The sequence below is a fragment of the Bos indicus genome, chromosome 15 (genome assembly GCF_029378745.1).
Source record: "Bos indicus isolate NIAB-ARS_2022 breed Sahiwal x Tharparkar chromosome 15, NIAB-ARS_B.indTharparkar_mat_pri_1.0, whole genome shotgun sequence".
Classification (NCBI taxonomy): Eukaryota; Metazoa; Chordata; class Mammalia; order Artiodactyla; family Bovidae; genus Bos; species Bos indicus.
The window spans coordinates 55636875-55660132 of NC_091774.1; the positions used below are offsets into that span (position 1 = coordinate 55636875).

A 23258-nucleotide genomic window follows, 5' to 3' on the forward strand; every position below is an offset into this window, starting at 1 on the left:
GGCTTGCATGGGAAGTGACTCACCAGGGCTACACTCCTGCAAGTTGGAGGCCAGGTTCTCTGGACGCCCATCTTCCTTAGCTTCTCTAGGCTGGTGACCTGCTTCCCAGGATGCCAGTAGCAAAGGAGAGTAGGGAGGCAGCGTGGGCCACCCGGAGGCCTGACCTGGGAATCTCACGTGTGCCTCTACCTCCATGTGGAGGGAAGTCAGCCTTGCTCAGAGCTGAGGACCCTCTTGTCTCTCCCTCCAGCTTATTGCCCCAAATTTTGTTTCCTTATAGCTCTCATCACTGCCTGATGTTACATCCTACATTTGTGTGTAGGTGCTTTGTCTCTCCCTCAGCAGAATCTAAGCCCACTAATAGGTGAGACTCGACCTGCTGTGTTCACTGCTATTTCCCCAGGGGCTGGTAACAGTACTGGGCACCTCAAAAGTGCTCCAGGCTCATCCCTCCCCACCCACCTCCTCCAGGAGGCCACTTTTGGCTGCTTGAGCCCTGTCCCCATCATCTGTCTTGGGTTAATGTGAACCCCCATTCCTGGGTCGTTGAACATTCTGGCCTCTGGCTTGCCTCTCTGTAACTCCCTCTGGGTCTCTGTTCTGGCCGGCACCCCCACCCCAGTGCCCACTTTCCTCCTTTTTGCCTCCCAGATCTCATCTTCTGGGCCCTGCTGACGCCTCACCGCCTCCCTGGAGCGCCCCCTGCTGCTTCCCCACTCTGCTCCCTCTCCTCTTTAACACATAACCTCGTGGTCACACACATCTTGAAACACTGTGGTTGCTCATCAATCCCCTCCCGCTCTGGTCAGTGGTAGACGCCATGATGAGAGCTAATCACCTAACACGTGTCAGTCACGCAACAGGTGCCAAAAGGACCTTATGTGCATTTTTTTTTTAATCTTCCCAACCACCCTGAGGGATATTCTCATCCTCACTTTATGTCTTCTGTTTTGTTTGGCTGCACTGGGTGTTCGTTGCAGCAGGTGAGCTCTCTAATTGTGGCATGCAGGCTTAGTTGCCCTGTGGCAGGTGGAATCTTAGTTCCCCGACCTATGCCCTTGCATTGGAAGGCAGATTCTTAGCCACTGGACAGCCAGGGAAGTCCCCTTATCCTCACTTTAGAGATGAGAAACTAAAGCTGAGTAAAGCTAAGTGACTAACTAGCCCTAGGTCACAGAGCCATCAGGGGCAGGGCTGGCCCAACACCCTTTCTCAGATTATGGGGACTGGGGCTCAGACCCTGCCCTCTCAGACCAGTATGAGAGGAAACCCGGGCTTTATCAGTCCTGGGTGCGGCCTGGTCAATTTGCTAACAGATGATGGGCAAAGAAGCGTTCCACACCCGACCTGGGCCGGGGACTAGAGGTGTTTGGCTCTACTATATGGGCAGCTTCAGCTTAGCTCTTGCAGCAGCTTCTCAACCTGTGGGAGCATGTGGGTGAGGGTTCACATTCCTTGCATAGCCAGTCTACAGGAGAATGGCCCCATGAAACTTGGGACATGGTTGAGGCAGAGAGGCAGCCCTCCCTTCCCCAGGGTGTATTCCTGAGATCGGGATGTGGACTGGCTGGTGTAGTGAGGACCAGCCCTCAGGAGCTTGGCATCATGGAAATGGCAAGGGTCTCAAAGCTCGAATGCCTGCCTTGAGTCCTGCCTGACTCCTCTAGACCATGACCTCAAAACAAGTGGTTGAACCTCTTTTGGCCTCACTTTGCCTCAGTTTCCATCTCTGTGAAATGAGGCTGCCCCTCCCTGCCTGTCTACCTTCCCAGAGAATGCTGTGGGACAGGGAAGCCCCATATAGACACGGGGGCAGGGGGCTTTTCTCTGGGGGTAAGAGAGCTTCTCTGGGCTTCTCTCTCACAGCTCTACTCCCTCTGTCCTTCCAAATCCAGGAGCTGGGTAAAATAAATGGTGAATCAGTGGTGCCCTGGAGCAGCTGTTTGGATTGGTTACTGAAAACTTCTCTTCATAGAACAAGTCAAGTTATTCTATTACTGCCTTATCTTTCTTCATGAAAAAAAGATATCTGTAGGAAGTGGGTTCTGCTCTTATCATGTCGAGGTTAGGGGGAACGCATGCTCAAAGAAGGAAAGAAAGACTCACTCCCCCACCCATTACTCCATCTCTGGGGTCCTCAGTGGTAAGCCTGGAGGCCTTCCTGTGTGGCAACTCAGTTGCAACTTGAGCATCCTGGCCTTCAGCTGCCTCTGGGACTTACAGGTTTGTTCATTCATGCAGTAAACCTCTATGAGCTCCTTTTCTTGTCGGTCTGACTGGGCTCTGGGCACATGAATGAATCAGGTACCGTCCTTGGAACTTAAGAGATGCTGCCTGAGGAGGATGGCCAAGGAGGTAGATACTGGCTTCAGTGGACTGATGCTGAGATAACGTGTAGAGTTCAGTGTGCCAGCAAAGGCTGGGGAGGGGTAGCAAGGGAGCAGGTTGGAGCTGAGATTTGGCCAAATGTTGAGGCTGCCTGCCAGCCCCACCTAGGACTGTGGACAGTTGGGTATGAAGGTGGTGGCAGTGTTGGCATCTGATTGCAGCACTGTCATCCACACCAGCCACCACTGAGGCAGAAGAGATGCTGACAGCTGAGTGGTGAGGGCTGGACCTGGGAGTGCCCAGCTGAAGCCTTGCTTCCCATCTGCCGAGCAACTGTACTAGGGCTGTTACAAGGTGGTGAGCATCTAGGTGGTGTCTTCAGGAGGGTGGGCACTGGGGTCCAAGCAGTCAAAGAGATCATAGAAGTCATCTTCCCACCACCATTTTATATATGGGGAGCCAAAGCCCAGACAGGGGAAGCAACTTGGCCAAGAGGACACAATGATACAACTCGGACAAGAACCCCCAGGCCTGCCACCACTTAATGTACTGCGCAAGGTGCCTGCCCCTCACCTGCCCCTCTGGAGGAATATAGGCCACGCATTTCTCCTGTCCCCTCCCAGCCTTCCCCCACTTTCTTTTGGGGAGAAGAGAGAAGGAACTTGGGGAGACCAGCACAGGAACAGAACGCTGGCCTAGAAGTTAGTCTTGAATTGAATCCAGTTTTGCCACCCTCTAGTCAAGTGACCTTGGCTATATCGCTTCCTCAAGCCTTTCTCACCATCAAAATGGCAATGATGATGCCAAACTCACAGGGCTGGTGAGAAACCAGAGTTCCTGAGGAAGTACATTGGAAGCTCCAAAGCTGCCTGTCACCCAGCCCTGCAGAGAGCCGAGGTGGAGGATGGGGGCCTGAGGAATGGCCAGAGCAGAGATCTGCTCTTTCTTTTGCTCAGCAAACCTTGCTGAGTGTTGACTCTAGGCCAGACTCTGAGAGGCCGCTGGGTGGATCAGACTCAGGCCCTTGGGCAGCTCTTAATGTGATGAGAGTGAGCTTGTAATCAGCAGCTGGTACAAGGTGAGGGGCTGTGGGAGCCTAAAAGGAAGATTCCCTTCCTCTCTTATTTCTCTCTTTTGCTGGCCTCTCCCACCTTCATCTGCTGACAGGTTCTCTCCAAGATCAGTGGGGGCTGGTGAGATGGCTCCAGACAGTTCCACACTTGCATGGCCTTACAGTCAATAATCCCAAAGAAGGAAAGCCCACCTCTCTGAAGGCTTACCTATTTGGGTTTTGAAGGACAAGCTGCTTTATCTCATTGTCAGGGGGTCATCAGGTGGACAAGGCAAGCAGCAGCTTTCTAGGCAAGGGAGCAATGACTGGATACTCTTTAAATCCATAGGGGCTTCCACTGGGCCTGTGGTTCAGCATCACGGACAGGCCAGCTCCTGGGGCTGGGCTCTGTGGTCAACCAGTCAGGATGTTCTGGCCAAGAGGCAGCTGAGTAATCTCGGGCCTGAGGGACACAGAGTGGCCTCCCTGCTCCCCAGGCAGCCCCACGTTGTGCCGCCCAAGGAACACCAGCCCCTCCTCAGTGGACTTTGCATTTCCTACTTGGTTGCAGAGCGGGCTGCGGGCAGGAGTTGGGATGGGGCAGGGAGGATAGACTGAGGAGGCTGGAACAAGCCTGGCTCTGGGGCTATGGGAACCCTTCAGGCCTCTTTTCTATGTGGATAATCTGCTGAACAAGACATTTTGCATTTCCTGCACCCTGACGTTATATCTAATTGCAAGAGACCTGAAATAACAGATGGATTTGGATTAGGAAACAAGAATTTTTCAGTTGTTTCAGTGGGGGATATGTCACCAACATGGACTTACTGTGTGCACCCCCACCCCCAAAGCAGGAGAGCTCCATGTCGTGAGTGCGGCCAGTTGGTTGGCCCTGACCCAACAGCAGAGGCTAGACAGCAAGTCCTTTCCTCAAGCACTCTTCACAGTCCTGTTCACAGTAGGAAGTGGTCAAGTGAGATTATGTCTGATGCCCTTCCTTCCATCACCCTTTTTCTCCAGCCCAGTAGAAAGTGGAGGCCCCCAGCTCCTCCTTGCACACTCCCCACCCCAAACTTACCCTACCTGAGACTTTGGACTAAGCAGATCTCAGTTCAGTAAATCCAGGCTGGGGCCCTGCATTTCTAAACAGCTCCCAGGGTGGACTCTGAGTAGGGAGGTGCTGGAGAATATTCTATCCTCTCTGCAGCCAAGGTGCCTTGCCTGCTCCAGACTAAGGGCAAGGGACTCACTTGCCATGACCCCTGCTTGCCTTCACTCCACACAGCTAGGAGGAAGAGCCAGCAGCTAGGGGTCCCTTAGACAGGGGCTTCAGGCCTGTGCTTGGCCTCACTTCCCTCCCTCCTGTACTCACCCAGGACTCTCTCCTCACTTCTGAGCACAGACCACCCTTGGACTTGCTGTGTCCCATGGGTAGAGCCCTTTGTATTTGGCATCTGCTATGCCCTGAATCCAGGTCCCAGCCCTGGCTGGGTAGCCCTGGTCAACTCAGTGCTCCTCTCCTCAGCCTCCCAGAGGTCCAGATGGACTGTACCAGAGGACCCCAGAGGGCTCTCAGGCTCCAGGATGGAGTGTTGAGAAAGGGTGGAGGTGGAAAGGGCTGTGATGGAGGATATATATGTTGAGAGCAGAGGAATGTCATGTGCCAGACCTCTGGAGTTCCTGTGTGGACCAGCCTCTTCATTTGCTTTGGTGAGTTCACACACCACCACCTCCACCCCAGGTATGGCTGCTCCTGAGTACCCAGTATGTGCTGTGTCTTGGATGTGGCAGTACACCGTTGAGGTCGTGCCTGCGTAGTGAGTGGAACCAGGGTTTGCACTGGGATCTGACTCTTCTGCCATACCCCTGGCTTCCCGCTCCCTCTGCTCCATGAGACCAGGGGAGGGGAACAGGACTGAGGAGTCTGCCTTGAGTCCTGGTGGTTATCTCTGTGCCTCCTAAAAGTCAGAGTGATTGTTAACTTTCAGCAGATGAGTGCCATGTCCCCTTCTAAACCCCACTGTGAGCTTTGTTGCTCTGCAGATTTTAAAGAAATACAAAGGCTTGCACGTAAACCCCTAAACCCCTCTCCCTCCCACTTCTGCTGTAGGCCAGGGTGAAAGGTCATGAGACCCTCCAGGACAAGATTGTGGCTCAGTGAAGAGCCTTGCAGAGTGGGTCGTGTGAAGGAATTTGACCAGCACAGTCAGTGAAGATGTGTTGAGCGAAGGGCATGCAGTTGGGGCTCAGCACATGTGGGGTTTGAAGGGGAACAGTCCTCTGGCCCAGCTTCCAGAAGGAGAGGGGCTGTGTCAGGAACCTTGGCCATGCTCTTCCTGAGCGCTGCCTCTCCTGTAGTCACCAGGCTTTCTCGTCCCTCTGTCCATCAGCCACTGGAATCTAAGACTTCATCCTGGGGGCACAGCCACAGAACCAATTAACTGAGCACATCTTGTCTGAACTTATAGGCTTGGCACTTGCTTGGTAGCAAACATAATTGCAGCTCTCAGTGTCCCAGGCTGCCCAAAACTCAGTGGCCACTGGATCCTCTAGGGAAGCAGAGGTTCCTGCCCAGTTCCTCTCTGAGCCCTGGGCTTTGGGCGCTGAGGTGAAGCTCAAAGTGTGAATTCCCCTGAAGGTGGTATTGATGGTGTTGGGCAAGGGCAAGAGGGCTCAGCTCCCTGGGAGAGGGTATTAGTCCTGGAGATAAAGGGGTGGGGGTGGCTCAAGGATTGGGGGTGCTCAAAGTACACTTGGAGGAAAAGAAAACATTACAAACTGGATGTTGGCCCTCTGTCCCTGGCCTCACAGACCCAGATAGCAAAGGTTAAATATTTGTACTAGATCCAGATAAAGGAAAAGATAGGGGTTTGACTGGGGTAGAGGTGAGGAATGAGAATTGGAAACTATGGCAAGCCTCCCCCTCGCCTCTTTGGATACCCTATTTGGTCTCCAAAATGACCCTTTGTGGTGGGGGGGGACATCATTCCCACTGGGTATATATAGAAACTGGGGCAGAGGGAAGTGCAGCATGTGAGCAGCCCAGAATTACAAAACTGTGGTGTGACAGGGCCGGGATGCGAGCCCAGGTCCGTCTGATTCTTTGGCCTGTGCCCCTCTCATGTCTAGGAAGGCGTCTGTGGGGAGGTGGGCTGGTGTGGGGTACTCTGCAGCTGCAGGGAAGGGCGGACAGGCTGACATCTGTCTTCTGTCTGTCACAGGCACTGGCTCCAGCATCCTCTCTGCCCTCCAGGACCTGTTTTCTGTCACTTGGCTCAATAGGTCCAAGGTAGAGAAGCAGCTCCAAGTCATCTCGGTGCTACAATGGGTCCTGTCTTTCCTCGTGCTGGGTAAGCTGGGGCTCAGAGGGTCAGGGCAGGCGGGGATGTTAGAGAGCTGAGGGGTCCTTCTTGGTCCCCTATCAAGTGCTGTACCCCAGGCAGGCTTGGGGACCCAGTGAGATTCAGTGGGAGGTGGTGGTATGGTTCCCATTTCACAGATAGAAAGCCCAAGTCTCAGAGAAGGTGAGTAACTTGTCCAAAGTCACACATTTGAGTCCAGGTCTACAGGACCGCCCCCCCGCACCACCCCCAAAGCATGTGCTGTTCCCACATGCCACCCTGCCTCCCAACAGACATTTTCCTATAGGCACGTTGCATTGTCTTAGGCTGGTCTGGTCCTGGGATTAGTCCCAACTCGACTACACATAAGCTCTGTGACTTTACACAGGTTCCTTGAACCCTTTAAAAATCAATTTACTCACTTTGGATATGAGGAAAAGGCTGCCACACAGGCCACACAGGGCCTGGACCGGTGGGGGTGATCCCCAATCTATGGGAGCTGCTACTGGGACATACCCTCCAAGCTCCCCCTGCCCCAGCCTCACCCACCTGCTGTTGAACACCGCCCCCAGCTGCTTCCGCAACCCGCTCAAAGCTTCTCCTTTCCTCTCTTGACACTGCCCACGTTAGTGCTTGAGTTGCTTCTTCTGCAAGTCCGGGTTGGTGCCACTGTCTCCTGGGTTGCCATCCAGACCAGGATCAGGGCACCATGGGTTGTCCAGGAGGAGGAAGGGCCCCTGCCTGAGCCAGGCCCTGCTCCCCCAGCAGTCTCTCCTCTTCCCCAGGGCCAGGTGTCCCTTCCCCAACATGTCAGGGCAGGCACACATGCTGCTGAGCCTCACCGAGTACGTTCCAGTGCCCGAATGAGTCCCTCTGGGTGGCCCCCTCTTCAGGGTTGTTCAGGCCTATGGGGATTATCAGGAGTTACCATGTCAGTGCTGAGCCGTCCTCCCAGGAGGCTTGGGGGCCTCTGAGACCACATTTCCAGAGCAGCAGCTGCCCCTCCCTCCCTTGGCAGGGCAGAGTGATGGAATGGGGGTGCTAGTTATTGAGCCCCTTCAGTAGATGTGAGCTCAATCCCTGGGTCAGTAAGATCCCTTTGAGAAGGAAATAGCAACCCACTCCAGTATTCTTGCCTGAAAAATCCCATGGACAGAGGAGACTGGTGGGCTACAGTGTAAGGGGTTGCAAAGAGTCAGACATGGCTGAGTGTGCACACATTCATGCACACACATACACACACACAGTGGACTAGGCTTTCCACTTCATAGGTGAGAAAATGGAGACTCATAGAGGCTCAGTGACACTCAGAGATGGTGAAGCTCATTAAGTGGCAGAGTTAAAAATTAAACAGGAGCCTGGAGTGCTCACCAGGGAGCCCAAAATCAGCGTGCCTGGTCTGAAATGGCCAGTCTTCACTGTAAGACCCAAGAGTGGGCTTTGGGGGCCTATGAGCCCCTAAGACTAGATAGAAAATTCCATGTGAGACTATGTTCACGTTTTTCTGGATGAAGGGCAGTTGCTATCCTCAGATTTTTACAGAGGCACATGGACCACTATCTCCTGGAGTTTGCTCAAAGTCATGTCCATTGAGCCGCTGATGCTATCTCACCCTCTGCTGCCCTCTTCTCTTTTTGCCTTCAGTCTTTCCCAGCATCAGGTCTTTTCCAATGAGTCAGCTGTTTGAATCAGGTGGCCTAAAAGTATTGGAGCTTCAGCATCAGTCCTTCCAATGACTATTCAGAGCTGATTTCCTTTAGGATTGACTGGTTTGATCTCCTTGCAGTCCAAGAGACCCTCAAGAGAGTCTTCTCCAGCACCACAATTCAGAAGCATCAGTTCTTCAGCACTCAGCCTTTTTTATGGTCCAAGTCTCCCATCCGTATGTGACTACTGGAAAAACCATAGGTTAGATAGCATCACCGATTCAATGGGCATGAATCTGAGCAAACTCCAAGAGATAGTGGAGGACAGAGGAACCTGGTGTGCTACAGTCCATAGGGTCACAGAGTCAGATCCGACTTAGCGACTGAACAACAGCAATGGGCCTTAACAAGATAAAGGAACAGTGGTCTAGGGAACAGAGCAGATTAAACTGGCTCCCTCAGGGCTCAAACTTCCAACTTGGCCTGCCTGGCCAATTTTTAGAATCCTGGAGTAGAGAGCACCCCTCTGTTTTCAGATAAGAATCAGGCACCCAGTGAGGGCAGAGCCTTGTCCAGAATCACATAAGAAGGAAGTGACAGGACCAGTGCAAGACCGCATGGACTCCAGCCTCCAGGCCCCTGCCCAGTCTGCTGTACCAGCTCCCTTCCCCCTCATCTGCACCCAGAAGCCACCACTGTCCTATTGTCTTAGTGGGTCAGAGCTTGGCTGATGAGATGCTGAGCGGCTTGTAGAACCCCAGACTCCTGTAGCGTGCGGCAGGGACTGCCCCGAGCTTGACTGATCAAGTCTAACCACAGCCCGGAAACCGGCCCAGCATCTTCCCGAAATCCTTGTGTAGGTGGGCGCCAAGCCTGCATGGACGAGCAGGTCTGCCGAGGTGCTGCTAATTACTGCCCTGAGCAGCCCCAGCCACTCCCTCCCACTGCCACCCATATCTGCTGGCAGAGGCTTGCCTGGCATTGCAAAGGATGCTGTGGCCCTGTCAGCCTCCCTCTGGAACAATGGAGTGACTCTGTGCCACCATTCCTGTGCCACGGGTCCCCCTGGTATTCTGGTTAAGGCTCTAAACCTTATTCATTCCGAGTTTTTATTTATTTATTTATTTTAATCTCAGTTTTATTTATTTATTTATTTTTTTACTTTACATTGTATTGGTTTTGCCATACATTGACATGAATCCGCTATGGGTGTACATGTGTTCCCCATCCTGAACCCACCTCCCACTTCCCTCCCCATCCCATCCCTCTGGGTCATTCCAGTGCACCAGTCCCGAGCACCCTGTATCATGCATCAAACCTGGACTGGTGATTCATTTCACATATGTAATTTACATGTTTCAATGCCATTCTCCCAAATCATCCCACCCTCACCCTCTCCCACAGAGTCCAAAAGACTGTTCTATATATCTGTGTCTCTTTGCTGTCTCACATACAGAGTTATCGTTACCATCTTTCTGAATTCCATATATATGCGTTAGTATACTGTATTGGTGTTTTTCTTCCTGGTTTACTTCACTCTGTATAATAGGCTCCAGTTTCATCCACCTCATTTGAATGAATCAATTAGAACTGATTCAAATGCATTCTTTTTAATGGCTGAGTAATACTCCATTGTGTATATGTACCACAGCTTTCTTTATCCATTCGTCTGCTGATGGACATCTAGGTTGCTTCCATGTCCTGGCTATTATAAACAGTGCTGCAATGAACATTGGGGTACATGTGTCTCTTTCAATTCTGGTTTCCTCAGTGTGTATGCCCAGCAGTGGGATTGCTGGGTCGTATGGCAGTTCTATTTCCAGTTTTTTAAGGAGTCTCCACACTGTTCTCTATAGTAGCTGTACTAGTTTGCATTTCCACCGACAGTGTAAGAGGGTTCTCTTTTCTCCACACCCTCTCCAGCATTTATTGCTTGTAGACTTTTGGATCGCAGTCATTCTGACTGGCGTGAAATGGTACCTTATTGTGGTTTGGATTTGCATTTCTCTGATAATGAGTGATGTTGAGCATCTTTTCATATGTTTGTTAGCCATCTGTATGTCTCCTCTGGAGAAATGTGTTTAGTTCTTTGGCCCACTTTTTGATTGGGTCGTTTATTTTTCTGAAGTTGAGCTGCAGGAGTTGCTTCATTCCGAGTTTTTAAATGCATAATACAAAACAATTGGATTTCAAAGGAAGCCAATGGTATTAAAATATAAACACACACGTATTAAATCAGATTCCACATATAGTGACATTATTTTTTGTTACTATGTTAAATAAAAAGATCTAGCAGCAGCCATAAAGACTGCTAAGACTACTGCAGTCTGGTACGTTCATAAATGAAGGAAGCATTGCATTTCTATAAGAGATGAAGGAACATTAAGATGTTATTTTTTCCCCCATCCAAGTCCATGGATCTCAGATTGGACACTTAACTGTGTAGAAGTCTTCTTCCCACATTATCTCATGTAATCTTCCCAACACACTGTTGGAAATGGAGATTCAAGGATGGGCCGTGGCCAGTGAGCCAGCAGGACCCCAGCTTCATGTAAGAGCATGTCCATGCTCTTCATGGGCCTGACTGCTGCCTCCCTGCATTGGGCAGCCATAGGCTGCCCGCTCATGGGCTTTGAGGAGCAGTTCTGAATCACGAGCTTGACTGTGTTCTATGGGGAGGGGTGATTGTAAAGGTGGGTCCTGAACCTTCTGCATGTGGAGCCAAAAATTGTTTACATCTCCTGGACCCGAGGGGACTGGGTGGGGGGCGGGGTTCCTGCTGCAGTCCCTTGCCCTACAAGAATGGACCAGGGAGCCCCCTGTTCAGAGGACTGGGCTTAGTCTCTGAGAAAGGCAAACTTATGTGATGGATTTAGCTCATTTTTGCTCAATAAACCTTTCCTGTGGTGGTTGCTCGGAGAAGGCAATGGCACCCCACTCCAGTACTCCTGCCTGGAAAATCCCATGGACGGAGGAGCCTGGTAGGCTGCAGTCCATGGGGTCGCTAAGAGTTGGATACGACTGAGCGACTTCACTTTCACTTTTCACTTTCATGCATTGGAGAAGGAAATGGCAACCCACTCCAGTGTTCTTGCCTGGAGAATCCCAGGGATGGGGAAGCCTGGTGAGCTGCCGTCTATGGGGTCGCACAGAGTTGGACACGACTAAAGTGACTTAGCAGTAGCAGCAGTGGTGGTTGCTGGGGCTGGAGAAGTTTGTCTGACCTGGTTCCAGCTCCCAGGGAGCCCAGGAACTGAAGGGCCTTCTGATGGAAGGAGTCTGCTGGGGGAGGCAGATACCAATGCGACAGCTGTGGACACACAGGGCTTAGAGGGAGCAGGGCCCCCAGCTGAGAAAGTCCGGAACTAGAATGCAGTCTCCAGACTCTCCATCTGTTCTCTTTTCCTCCTCCCAGGCTGCCTCAGCACCAGAGTAAGGACAGTGGCAAGGGATTCCCAGCTTCCCAGAGAGCCCAGACATTTAGGCAGTGCAGCCTGGGGCTCCACCCGCTCTGGTCCTGGTGCCCCTCAACAGAGTTAGGGCTTTGACAGCAGCTAGGTTTCCAGGCTGCTCAGATCCTAACCTGAACCTCACAACCCTGCCCAGGCCCACCTGGAGCATCTATCTAGCCTCTGAAGGCACTTGGATACCCTGTGGAGTCTAGGGGGCTTGTGACCCTTTTTCTAGGCCTAAGAAAGGGGACCAGGGGCAAACCACTCAACAAGGTGAGTGACTGTGTAAGTGGCCCTAACTTAAACATTGCCATTCACCAAGCTGCCTCAAGTACTTCACAGCTGGCCTTTAACAGGGTTTTGTTGACTCCAGATACTTAGAGCCCCATCTTCCCCATTTATGGTGTCACACTCCTATGGTGGTCCTGAAAACCCGGACACCTGACCACTCTGTGTTTACTACCGGTCCCAAGATAGTTGTACCATTTTTAGCTCCCTTGGCAAGAGGCTAGCTCAGGAGCTTAGAATGGGACTGGGTTGCAGATGACAAGGGATCACCATTTTCCTGCCCTTTGGCTCTCAAGACAGTGATTCAGCCCAAGTCCTGAGATACAGAGGCACTTGGCAGGTCCCTCCCCTCATCCACAGTCACTCTGGTGGGCACTCAGGTGGGGAGAACACGCAAGGAGGGGCAGAAAGGACAGCTGTAAGGCTCTGAGTTAACATCCATCACCTATGGTGCTGCTGCCCAGACAGCATGGAGCCCAAGTGCCTCTTGATGCTAGGACAGCCCATCAGAACGTAGAAGATGAGGCTCATGTCCCGGTGAGCCTGCTCCTCTCAGGAACATCTTCACCCCCCTCCCCACCTCGCCCTCCCCATGGCCCTCTGCCCAGGGCCCCAGCTGTGCCTAGCTTAGGGCCACAGTAAACGCTCAGTCACCTAGTGACCCTATGTCCAGAGGGTACTAAAGCCCATGTCGGGAGCACAGGCCTGACCCGGGACCATCTGCCTTTCCCCAGGAGTGGCCTGCAGCGTCATCCTCATGTACACATTCTGCACCGATTGCTGGCTCATTGCCGTGCTCTACTTCACCTGGCTGGTGTTTGACTGGAACACACCCAAGAAAGGTAGGAGCACGGGTCACCCTGCCTGACCCCCGCCCTCGGGACACTCCCTCCTGCACAAGCTGAAGTTCCTCGTTGTGGGTACTGCCCCTTCTTGAGTTAGCACCTACTGCGTGAATAGTGTTGGGCTAAGCCTGGGCATGGTTCTGAAGGCAGAGGAGTCTCTAAGGTCACCATCATGCTTCTCTCCGGAGCTCACACTCAGTGCCGGGTGTCCATAACGTGAGGGAATGAACATGGAAAGGGGTTTGGAGGGGGAGAATGCTGCCTAGGGTGCTGGTCACCTAGCTCAGGGGTCCACACTGGCTCTGCATGAACGTCACCCTCCCCCACTCCTACTCCTTCTCAACACTGTGTTCTGTTCCCTGGAAGGTGGCAGGAGGTCACAGTGGGTCCGAAACTGGGCTGTGTGGCGCTACTTTCGAGACTACTTTCCCATTCAGGTAAAAACTTGCAGGTGTTATCTTGGGAGGGTGGGAATGGATGGGAAATCTGAAGTCATGCCTTAACTTACCCATCCACAGCGATCATGTGTGCAGGGTTGAACAAGGTGACATCTCCCACTATGAGCATCTGTCGATATTCTACCCTACTTTATGCAGGATTTGAGGCAATTTAAGATACATACATATAATTCTGTACCAGGTAAAAAGAAAAATCAAGACTTGGAGGAAAACATACTAGTAATTCATCCATAAGTGTCAACAGAGTTGCAGTGATTGAACTTCATGATCACCTCTGAGCCTCCTAGCAGCCAAGGCAAAAAGGGAAGCATGCTAGTTATTGATCCCCATTTTCAGAAAGAAAGAAGCTTCTTTGTTCCTTGGCTAAACAAGACTTCTTCTAGCATTTGGATCTAAAAGCTGTTTCAGACACTGAGACCCTGGGTGATGTAAGGAGCAGGAATAATAGTAGACACTATGGCTGTTGCTTGTCTGCTTTCAGTGAATATTAAAGTCATAACTTAAAATGGAAGTGACTGGGAATTCCCTGGTGGTCCAGTGGTTAGGACTCAGCACTTTTACTGTTATGCCCCAGTTTATTCCCTGGTCGAGGAACTAACATCCTGCAAACTGCATGATGGAGCCAAAAAATATAAAAAAGGAAGTGATTTATCAAGACAATACTAAGGTAGTCCAAGTTTATCTGGTCTGAACCAAGATTAGCAATAGGTGTGAGGGGCTTTCTTTCCGTCTGAAGGTCTTACAGAAATTTCACCTCTCTCAGCCAGTCGTGGGTGGGTCACCAGGGGTCCTGGTCATGGGAATAAGGGGCCAGAAAATTTGGTGTGCAGTGAATGAAGAGTGAGAGTCTCACTGCTGAAGTGCTTGGGAAAGGCTTCTGAAGGTGCTGCTCCTTGAACCCCATCCTGAAGAGAAGCAGCACTGAAGGGGCAGGGAAAATCATGAGAACACAGCACCTGAGCTTGAGCAAGAAGCCTGGGATGGGGAGGATGGGGAGAAGGTGGAGGGGAAGGGAGGACTTCTATTCACTGGGAGCCTTCTCAGGGGCAGTGCCTTCCCCAAGGAGTCTCCTTTAACTCTCGCTGCACCCTGTATGGCGGGTATTCATTTTATCCCATTTTTACAGAAGAGGAAACTGAAGGTCAGAGAGCAGCACAGCTGAATGAGGCTAACAGGGAACTGAGCCAAGACTCCAGCTGTTGTCTTGGTTCAAGTCTGGACACTTCCCACCACAGCACACTACCCTCCTATGCAGCAGAGCTCTGGGAGATACGCTTGGACAAATCCTCGCGCTTCCCTCAGGCTTGGAGGACAGAGGCAGGAGAAGCAGCCCAGTCTGACCCTGGGTGAAGCTGAGGTTGTCTCCTCACAGACAACCAGTTTAGACTAAGTTGATCTCTGGGTATCCTTCCTCCTGTGCCACTGGCTGCTCCCACACTGGTCTTCTGAGCATCTGTCTTCTCTGGGGCCAAAGTCAAGGTCCTGACAAGATAAAAAGTGGCTTGGTCTGGCTTTCAGTGCCATTCTTTCAGGCCCCTTGCCGGTGGTCTGCAAGCCAGGTTGGTAGGGCCGGGGCATCCAGGCCCTGGTGCACGTGGGTGATGCTGGTGGATGGTGGAGAACTCTGGCAGAATCCTGAAGGCTTTCCCTGCAGGGGAGAGACCTGTCTAGGCAGCTCGCCCGGCACCCCAGCCCTGGCACATCCCAGGTGCTGAGGTAACCTGGCAGAAATCAGTGGAGTCTGAAGAATGGAGAAAGCGTGTGTGAATGTGGGAGTGTGCATGACACAGGGTGGTGTGTGTTTGCTGTTGTGAGTCAGCGATTGAGGCATCCTGGCCTGCTGCCTGGGGGAGGTGGTCAGGTAACCCTGCATTTTTGTGCTGCACTCAGTATTGTAGGGGTGGCACCCCGGGCTGGCTCCCTCTGCCCATCCCAGCCTGGGCCCGGTTTCCACAGGACCTTTGGGGTCAGGGTCCCTGCTCCTCCCTTTTCTGGACCCCGTCTCTCTGGCCGCAAGGAAACCAAGGCTGTTGTTGCTAGGAGGATGTTGCCTCATAGGACCCAACCCTCTCATTTTGAAGGTGAGGAAACTGAGTCCCACAGAGGGGCAAGGACTGGTCCAAGTTGCGCAGTGACTCCGTGCCGGGGCTAGTGTTAGAACCCGGGCCCCACGCTCTTTCCCACTGAACTCCTACTGCTTCTTGCTCTGGGAGAGATGCAGTCCAGGTGTGCCCCACTTCACGGGGCTCCCTCCCTCTGCTGTGCCGTTGGGGATCCGGGTTGAGGTCCTGCCCTGTCCCTCTGCTCTCTGGCCTCTGTTAGTGCACTGTAGTCCCTGTGCACTGCTGGGCTCTGCTGGGCCTGGGGATGCATGTGCCTGGTCCCTGCCCTTGCCCTTCTGATGGATCCTGCTGGGCTTTGTCGCTTTCGGCACATGGGACTATGAGCACGCTTTCTCAAGCCCACTAAGCCTCGTTATCCTTATCTGTAAAATGGAGCTGTTCACATGCCAGAAAAGTGGTAAATTATGGTTCATTGTGAGGGATTATGGACTCTTTCTCTCTGCTGGGGCTCTTTCCTTGGGGGCCCCAGAGTAGCCTGCCCCGCAGGAAACCTCTTCAAGGCTGATAGCTCCCTCCATCCAGAACAGGATGACCTGATGACTGTTGGTCAGAGCTGGGACAGACAGGTACCCTTTCCCACTGATCTCTACCCTCCCAGAAGAACCAAAACAAAACCCATGTCCCTTGTCTCACCTGTGTTCCAAGAAGTCTGCTGGGGGTTGGCTCCACATGGCCCAGGTGAGCTGGCCCTGGGAGGGGCCCTAGGTCCTGCCAGAACCAAAGCCAGGCTGAGCCTGAGGTCTCATGCCTCATCCTGGGCTCTGCCCTTGCCTGATGGTGGTCTTGGCAGAGTCCCTGACCCTCGGGACCTCAGGCTCCTCTTCTGTGCAGGGAGGTTTGGCCTTTGTGAACTGATGTCAGGATTGATGGAGTCGTGTATGACCCTTCTGTTCCACACCCTTTTCCTGGCCTCTTGCCAATGGTTGGGGCATGCTCTCTAACTGTGCCCACCCACCTATACCTCCCCACGCCCTTGTCGGTGAAGGTCTTTGCCACCAGAGCTGCTCAGCTGGCCCAAAAAACATCCTTTCTCCCAGCAGAGGTGGGGCTTATGTGTTCACTGCCAGCCACCAGGACCACTGGCTACCTGGAAGAGGAGTGGGCAGTGCCTGGTGATGGGCAGGGTCTTTGGAGAAGAGACTAGGAAGGACTCTCTGAGCTTACAGTCACTTATCTGTCCATCTGCCTGATTTCACAGATGGACCTACTGAGGCCCAAAGAGGAGGAACTGTCCCAAGGTGCGAGGCTAGTATAGAAACCAAGGCAGTGTCTGCCTCAGGGCCCATGTTCTCATTCCTTCGTTCCTCTGCCCCAGTGCCCTGCTACGTGAGCTTAGGCGAGTCTCTGCTCCTCTCTGGTTCTGAGTTTCTTCCTCTATAAGGTGCCAGGCTGGGACAAAGCTATCTGACCACTGTGCCTGCCAGGGAGAGACAGGGTGTGAGGAGCGACTTGCAGGCTTGTGTCGGCCAGCAGGCCTGGCCTGGCCAGCGCTTGGGGCTGAGACTTTGCCATTGGAAACAGTCAGGAGACACGAGATCAGGTGCATCAACAGAGCCTTCATCAGCACTGCCCTTCCTCCTCCCCCCGAGGGGACACTCTGTGCACCCAAGGGGAGGAGTGTGGCACGAAGTCAGATCAAAGCCATATCAGGTGCCTGCACTTTTCTGGGTGCTGCACCGGGAACAAAGAACCTGCACTCTGCCGCAGGACACCTCATTTAACCAGATAGAGGCTTGGGGTGCAGAGAGGAAATTATTTAAGGGACCAGCTAGGGCTCCGCCAAGTGGCCCATCTGTAGCTCAGGACCGGGGAAAGCACAGCTGGGTGGCCAAGTCTAGAGGTAGGGAAGGATCCGCTGTGAGCTCCCGGGGGAGCAGCAACTCCTTTCTCTGGGCCTCAGTCTACCCCGCGATCGAAGGAATGGCCCAGATCAGGGCTCTTCCCGCCCACGCTGTCCAGCAGGTTCCTGGGCCTGGCCCTCAGCTCAGGAGCAGGTTTCCATCGCAGTACTGGCTGCCTCCGCTCTCACCTCCATGCCTTCCTCCTCTATGGAGACTGGCATGAGGTGCTTTTTCATTCTGGCTTTCCCGAAAGCTAAAGTGGTGGGCGCAGCTGCTCTCAGGGGCAAAACCCCAGAACCACCGCCTCGTGGAGCTCGTGTCAAGCTGCATCCCCACCGGCTGTGGATGCAGCTGCTGCTGCTCCCCTTTTATGTGGTGGGCAGCTGGAGATCACTTGGGGTTTTGAGCAGTTTTAATCTGCTCAACAAAGGCAACGAAGGAGAAAAGAGTACAAGTGTCCTGAGCATCCGGGCACACAGCACAGGGGTTCTGGCTCACGCTGACATGTCCTGGTAGTTGCAGAGCTGGGAGGTGTGCCAGCTACCTTCACTCCCATCCCCTTCTGGCCTCCATTGCCTGCAGGTTCAGGTTTCAGTTTCCTGGAGACCAGTCACCAGCACCCCACCCCCTCAAGTTGAGCACGAGGTCCTTCCCTAGGCCAGGCAGTTCCCAAATCCAGCGTCATAGAAGCCCCGGCCCTTGCTCTTCTGCTGGTAGCGGGGGACTCTGCTTCCAGCTGGCCCCAGCGCAGGGCAGGGGGAGCCTTGAGGCCCTGCTGGTAGGAATGTTACCAGCAGCCTGTCTCCAGAGGCAGGGCAGCCCACCAGACCAAAGTGGTCCTACCCTCTGACCCAGGAGCTGTATTTCTAGAAGTTTGTCTTAAGAATGCAAACAGACATGAAGACAAAAATAAGATATCTATGGAAGCATTATTTCTGAGGGAAACTATAGAAGCTTTTCAAAGCTTTTTATCAGTATAGGCTGGATAACAATCCTATTCATGTAGCACAGCTGTGAGAAGACATGTTACTGAGGGATTCTGATAAGAAAAAAATAGCTTTGACATGCTTGGGAGGTAGTTATATAAAAGTCATACCAACCATATGACCTCAGTTTGGGGATTTTTAAAAAAGAACATGTGTATTTGAGTAGGAAAAAAACTCAACATGTCAGAGTGGTTTATCTGGAGGGAAGTATGACAGGTTTTTTATTTTCTTCTGACTTTCCTGTATTTTTAAAATTCTCTGATTATTCAGTATTTTTCTAGTTGGGAAAAAAGTGATGTTTTCTGAGCAGAATGCCCATCCTCTCCATCCCGCCCAGCACCTTCCACCCCCTTGGTGTTCCCTGTAGTGCTGGGTGGGTGCCTCTTGGTGCTCAGGGATTAGGGCAACTTAGCACCGCCCACCCCACTGTCCAGGCCGCCAGCCCCAGGGCGGGGGGTGGGCCCGAGGAAGCCAGTCCTCAAGACCATCCCAGGACAGCTTTGTGGATAGCACCTCAGGTCAGCCACCCCAGCTGCACAGCTGACCTCCCCACCCCCACTGTGGCTGGCACCAGGGCTGTGACTCGTCCTTGTCCTTCCTGCATCGGAGCCTGACCTGAGTTTGGCTGCCTGGGAGGAAGTTTCTGTTCAGGCCAGATGCTCTGTCCCTTCTCTGGCCAAAGTTAGGGACTTGGACTTTACCCCGATGGGAGCTGGACATCCCTGTTTATCTGAGAGTGACAGAGATTTCACTGGGCTTTTAGAGCAGTCACTCTGGCTGTGGTGAGGGGGCTGGGCCCAGAGGGAGGGAATGCAGGAGGCTGGCAGAGTGCAATTAGAGGACTTGGTGTGTTTGGCTGGAAAAACGGGGAATGAAGAAGTGTCTTACTCCCTTCCCAGGGACTCGAAGTCCAATGGTGACTTTCAAGTCCCCAGCACTGAGGCCCAGTGACGAGAGTCTGAGGTCTAGGGGGCGTCACTCCAGTCCTTCAGACCCAGACTCCGGGGAGCAGGGCACGCCCAGTGCTTCCCTCACCTCTGGGTGTTCCCCGGTACCCCTTCCTGGCCAGTTTGCTCTGACCCAAAGTCTTCCCTGCAGCTGGTGAAGACACACAACTTACTGACCAGCAGGAACTACATCTTTGGGTACCATCCCCATGGCATCATGGGCCTGGGTGCCTTCTGCAACTTCAGCACAGAGGCCACAGAAGTAAGCAAGAAGTTCCCTGGCATAAGGCCCTACCTGGCCACGCTGGCCGGCAACTTCCGGATGCCAGTGCTGCGGGAGTACCTGATGTCTGGAGGTGAGAATCCACCTCTGAGTGCCCCTGTCTGAGCCTCTCCATTGGCCAGGAAGCCAATCCACTGTGCTCTAGTGCCTGGTCCTGTGAGATGTGGCCAGCCACGACCTGGTGTGTCAGGGCTGAGCGAGAGAACTGTTCATATGATCTTCTGGATTCAACTAGCATAACGTCATCCCTAGGAAACCTTCTCTGACCCCTTTTTCTGGGCATCCCCAGGCCCTGTGCTGCCCTTTGCACAATCTGATCATTGTCCATGACTCTCATGTTCTATCCACCTTGATCCCCACCAGCCTGACTTACTGGGGTTCCCTGGCACCTGGCACCACTCAGCAGAGTTAGGACCTCAGGGAACATTTGCCAAATGAATGCATTCCCTAAACAACCCTGTGTCATCCCCATTTTACAGATAAGTAAGCTGAGGCTCAGAAAATAGAATGACTTACGTGGGGCTGTTCTTCTAAGTGGCTGGGCTAGGTCTGGGAACCAAATCCAGGGCTCTGTCTATATTTGACCACGTGCAGAAGGTAGGAAGTCCATCCCTGACTGTGTGTCCCCCCTCCACTCCCCAGGCATCTGCCCAGTGAACCGGGACACCATAGACTACTTGCTTTCAAAGAATGGGAGTGGCAATGCCATCATCATCGTGGTGGGGGGCGCGGCTGAATCCCTGAGCTCCATGCCCGGCAAGAATGCAGTCACCCTGCGCAATCGCAAGGGCTTTGTGAAACTGGCCCTGCGCCATGGGTGAGTGCGTCTCAGAACACGTGTATGCACACACATGCCCACACCCCAGCCACAGCTCTGCTCAGCCCAGGTCAGCAGCTCCTTGGCTCCTGGAGGCAGGACCCAGATTCTAGGAAGGTAGAGAAGGGAGTTAACCATCCATGGACAAGGGGATGTTGGAGACCAGAGGTTCAGGCCAAGGGCGGCTGGGTGGACAAAAATGCAACCTGAGTCTCCTGAGCCCCGGCAGGTGGGGTGAAAGACCCATCAGGCCCAGAGGCAGCATTGTGTGCCCTATGCCAAAGCCTGTCACACAGCTAGGAGAGCGGAAGGCCAGGAAGGAGAATGGTGTGTGGCTGGAAATACCAAGGAAGGCCTCTTGGAGCAGTAAACCCTGAGCACAGGCAGAGAGGAGCAGGGCAGCTTGGGTTTCTGTGACCTTTTCTAGAAAACCAGGGGCACATTCTGTGTAGCCACCTGTTCAGCACATTTCATTAGAGCACATTTACTTCTACCGCCCTGTTGGATCCTGCAGAATTCTGCAGGAATGCCGTCCCCATTTTCCATTTCAGAAAATCGAGTGAGGCTAAGGGGCCTGGTCAGGGCCACGTTGTAAAACCCTGACATGATCCCTACCTGCCAACAGGGGCAGGGGGCCTGCCCTCATTTGGCCCTGGGGGGACATGTGGTTTGGGGTCCCCCAGGTGACTCTTGTACAGCCCTGAGGGAGGGCAGTTTGGCTGGTGTCTGGGGCCTCTGGGGCTGCCAGGAGGGACGGAAGCCAGTGATTGGGCCAAGACAGACCCTGGCCTCTCTCTTCCAGAGCCGACCTGGTTCCCACCTACTCCTTTGGGGAGAATGAGGTGTACAAGCAGGTGATCTTTGAGGAGGGCTCCTGGGGCCGGTGGGTGCAGAAGAAGTTCCAGAAGTACATTGGCTTTGCCCCATGCATCTTCCATGGTCGAGGCCTCTTCTCCTCTGACACCTGGGGGCTGGTGCCCTACTCCAAGCCCATCACCACTGTCGGTAAGCTCCCCTAAACTCGGGTGCCACAGCTAGTTTAGTGACAGAGTTAGGATTCAAATCCAGGCCCCTGGCTCTGATGTCCGTGCTCTAAACCATGAGGACGTGGACCTGTTTGGGTGCTGATAGTAGTGATGGGTGTGGGTGGGAGATGGGGCATAGTTCCATTACCATGAACCAAGCTGTCTGGATGAGAAAGCAGGACTCAGCAGTTCTGTGTTTGCAGATCATGAGTCTATCAGGGAAGACCCCCTTACAGTAAAGACCCGACAGGGGGTGAGAGATGGATGTGCTCTGGAGGGTCCTAGTGGATCTCAGGGAGGAGTGACTCTTACACTCTTGGCCGAATAGGAATTATCCAGAAAAAAAGAAGAGGAAGAGGCTTTTTGTCAGAAACAATAGCCTAAATGAAGTTCTCACAGCAGGATCGCATAGATTTTTGAGGAACAGAAGGAAGTCAATATGACTGGAGCAGAAGTCTATGAGAAGTGGAGCAAAAAACTGGCTCCACCTCACCCCCAGCCATGCTGTGTTGCTTTTATATGAGACAATTTAGAGGATTCCAAGGAATTATCTATTGTAGGAGTGTGTGTGTGTCTGTTAATGGTTCACAATCCAGAACTCACACAAGAGCATGGAGGCCACAAGCCATGGACTTCAGAGGCCAAAGCTCACGTAAATACTTTGAGTTGTTATCAGGGCCAGAAGTTTTGCTTTGTACTTTTTTCAAAGAGATCAACTTCCTGCATTTTAAATCCCATGACCCAGACTCACCCTTGACTCTTGTTATACACCATACCAGGTCTGATGTCTGTGAGACAGCAGGAACATTTCCATGTACAGGGTGGCTGGAGAAGGATAGGGTCTGGTGCCCAGGGTGAAGGAGTTTGCTTTTCACCTTAAGAATGGAAAATTGCTTGAGGGTTTGGGGGAAGGGAGATTCAGATTTGCATTTTAACGTGATCCTTCAGTTCAGTTCAGTCACTCAGTCATGTCCGACTCTGCATGATCCTTGGGACTCCTGAATAGAAAAGGAGTTATAAAAGGCCTGTTTGCTCAGTCGTGTCCATCTCTGTGACCCCATGGACTGTAGCCAACCAGGCTCGTCTCTCCATGGAATTTTCCAGGCAAGAATACTGGAATGGGTTGCCATTTCCTTCTCCAGGGAATCTTCCTGACCCAGGGATCAAACCCACGTCTCTTGCATCTCCTGCATTGGCAGGCACATTCTTTACCAGCTGAGCCACCAGGGAAGCCCTAGAAAAAAGAGTTAGAAGGGACAAAAATGGAATACACAAGACCAGTCCAGAGTCTTTTGTAGTAGCAGTTGGCTTGGACAGAGGGAATAGCAGCAGAGATGGAAGAGAAGTGCATGAACTTGGAAGAAATTTCAGAAATAGCATTGATAGGACTTCAGGATGAGCTGGGTACAGAGAGGAAGCAGGAGGATGACAAAAAATAAAATTACGCATGGATTTGTGAAAGTGGTCCCTTTCTCCTGCCCTTAGCACAGTTCTCATAGCATATCGCATTATTGCACAGAATCCTCAGCAAAGCCCTGTAAGGAAGGATCCCCCTATGATCAGTGAGGAAACTAAGGCTCAGAGAGGCAGTGACATGCCCAGAGCAGGCAAAAGCAAAGCCATTCCTGGATCCCACACCTCTCACGAGAGCTCCCAACTAAGTACTGCGAGCAGTGAGCACAGCTGGACTTGATCCCACCTGCTGCTTAGTGGCTAGGTGGCCTTGGGCAGGTCCCTTCCCATCACCCTGGGCCCCAGTCTTCTTACCTTTGAAAGGGACAGCCTGAAACGGAGCACTTCCAGCACAGTTCCTGGCGCGTGGCTGGC

The 23258-nt window shown here is 52.7% G+C and overlaps 1 protein-coding gene across 1 annotated transcript in view; it reads left to right on the forward strand.

Moving 5' to 3' along the window:
- The window catches only part of DGAT2 (diacylglycerol O-acyltransferase 2), a 32652-nt gene that overhangs the window by 7930 nt on the left and 1464 nt on the right, over positions 1-23258 (forward strand). The window contains exons 2-7 of the mRNA XM_019975405.2: positions 6601-6729; positions 12841-12948; positions 13318-13388; positions 19458-19662; positions 20232-20406; positions 21209-21411. Coding sequence (XP_019830964.1) covers positions 6601-6729; positions 12841-12948; positions 13318-13388; positions 19458-19662; positions 20232-20406; positions 21209-21411 — 891 coding nt within the window. The remainder of the gene's footprint in view (positions 1-6600; positions 6730-12840; positions 12949-13317; positions 13389-19457; positions 19663-20231; positions 20407-21208; positions 21412-23258) is intronic.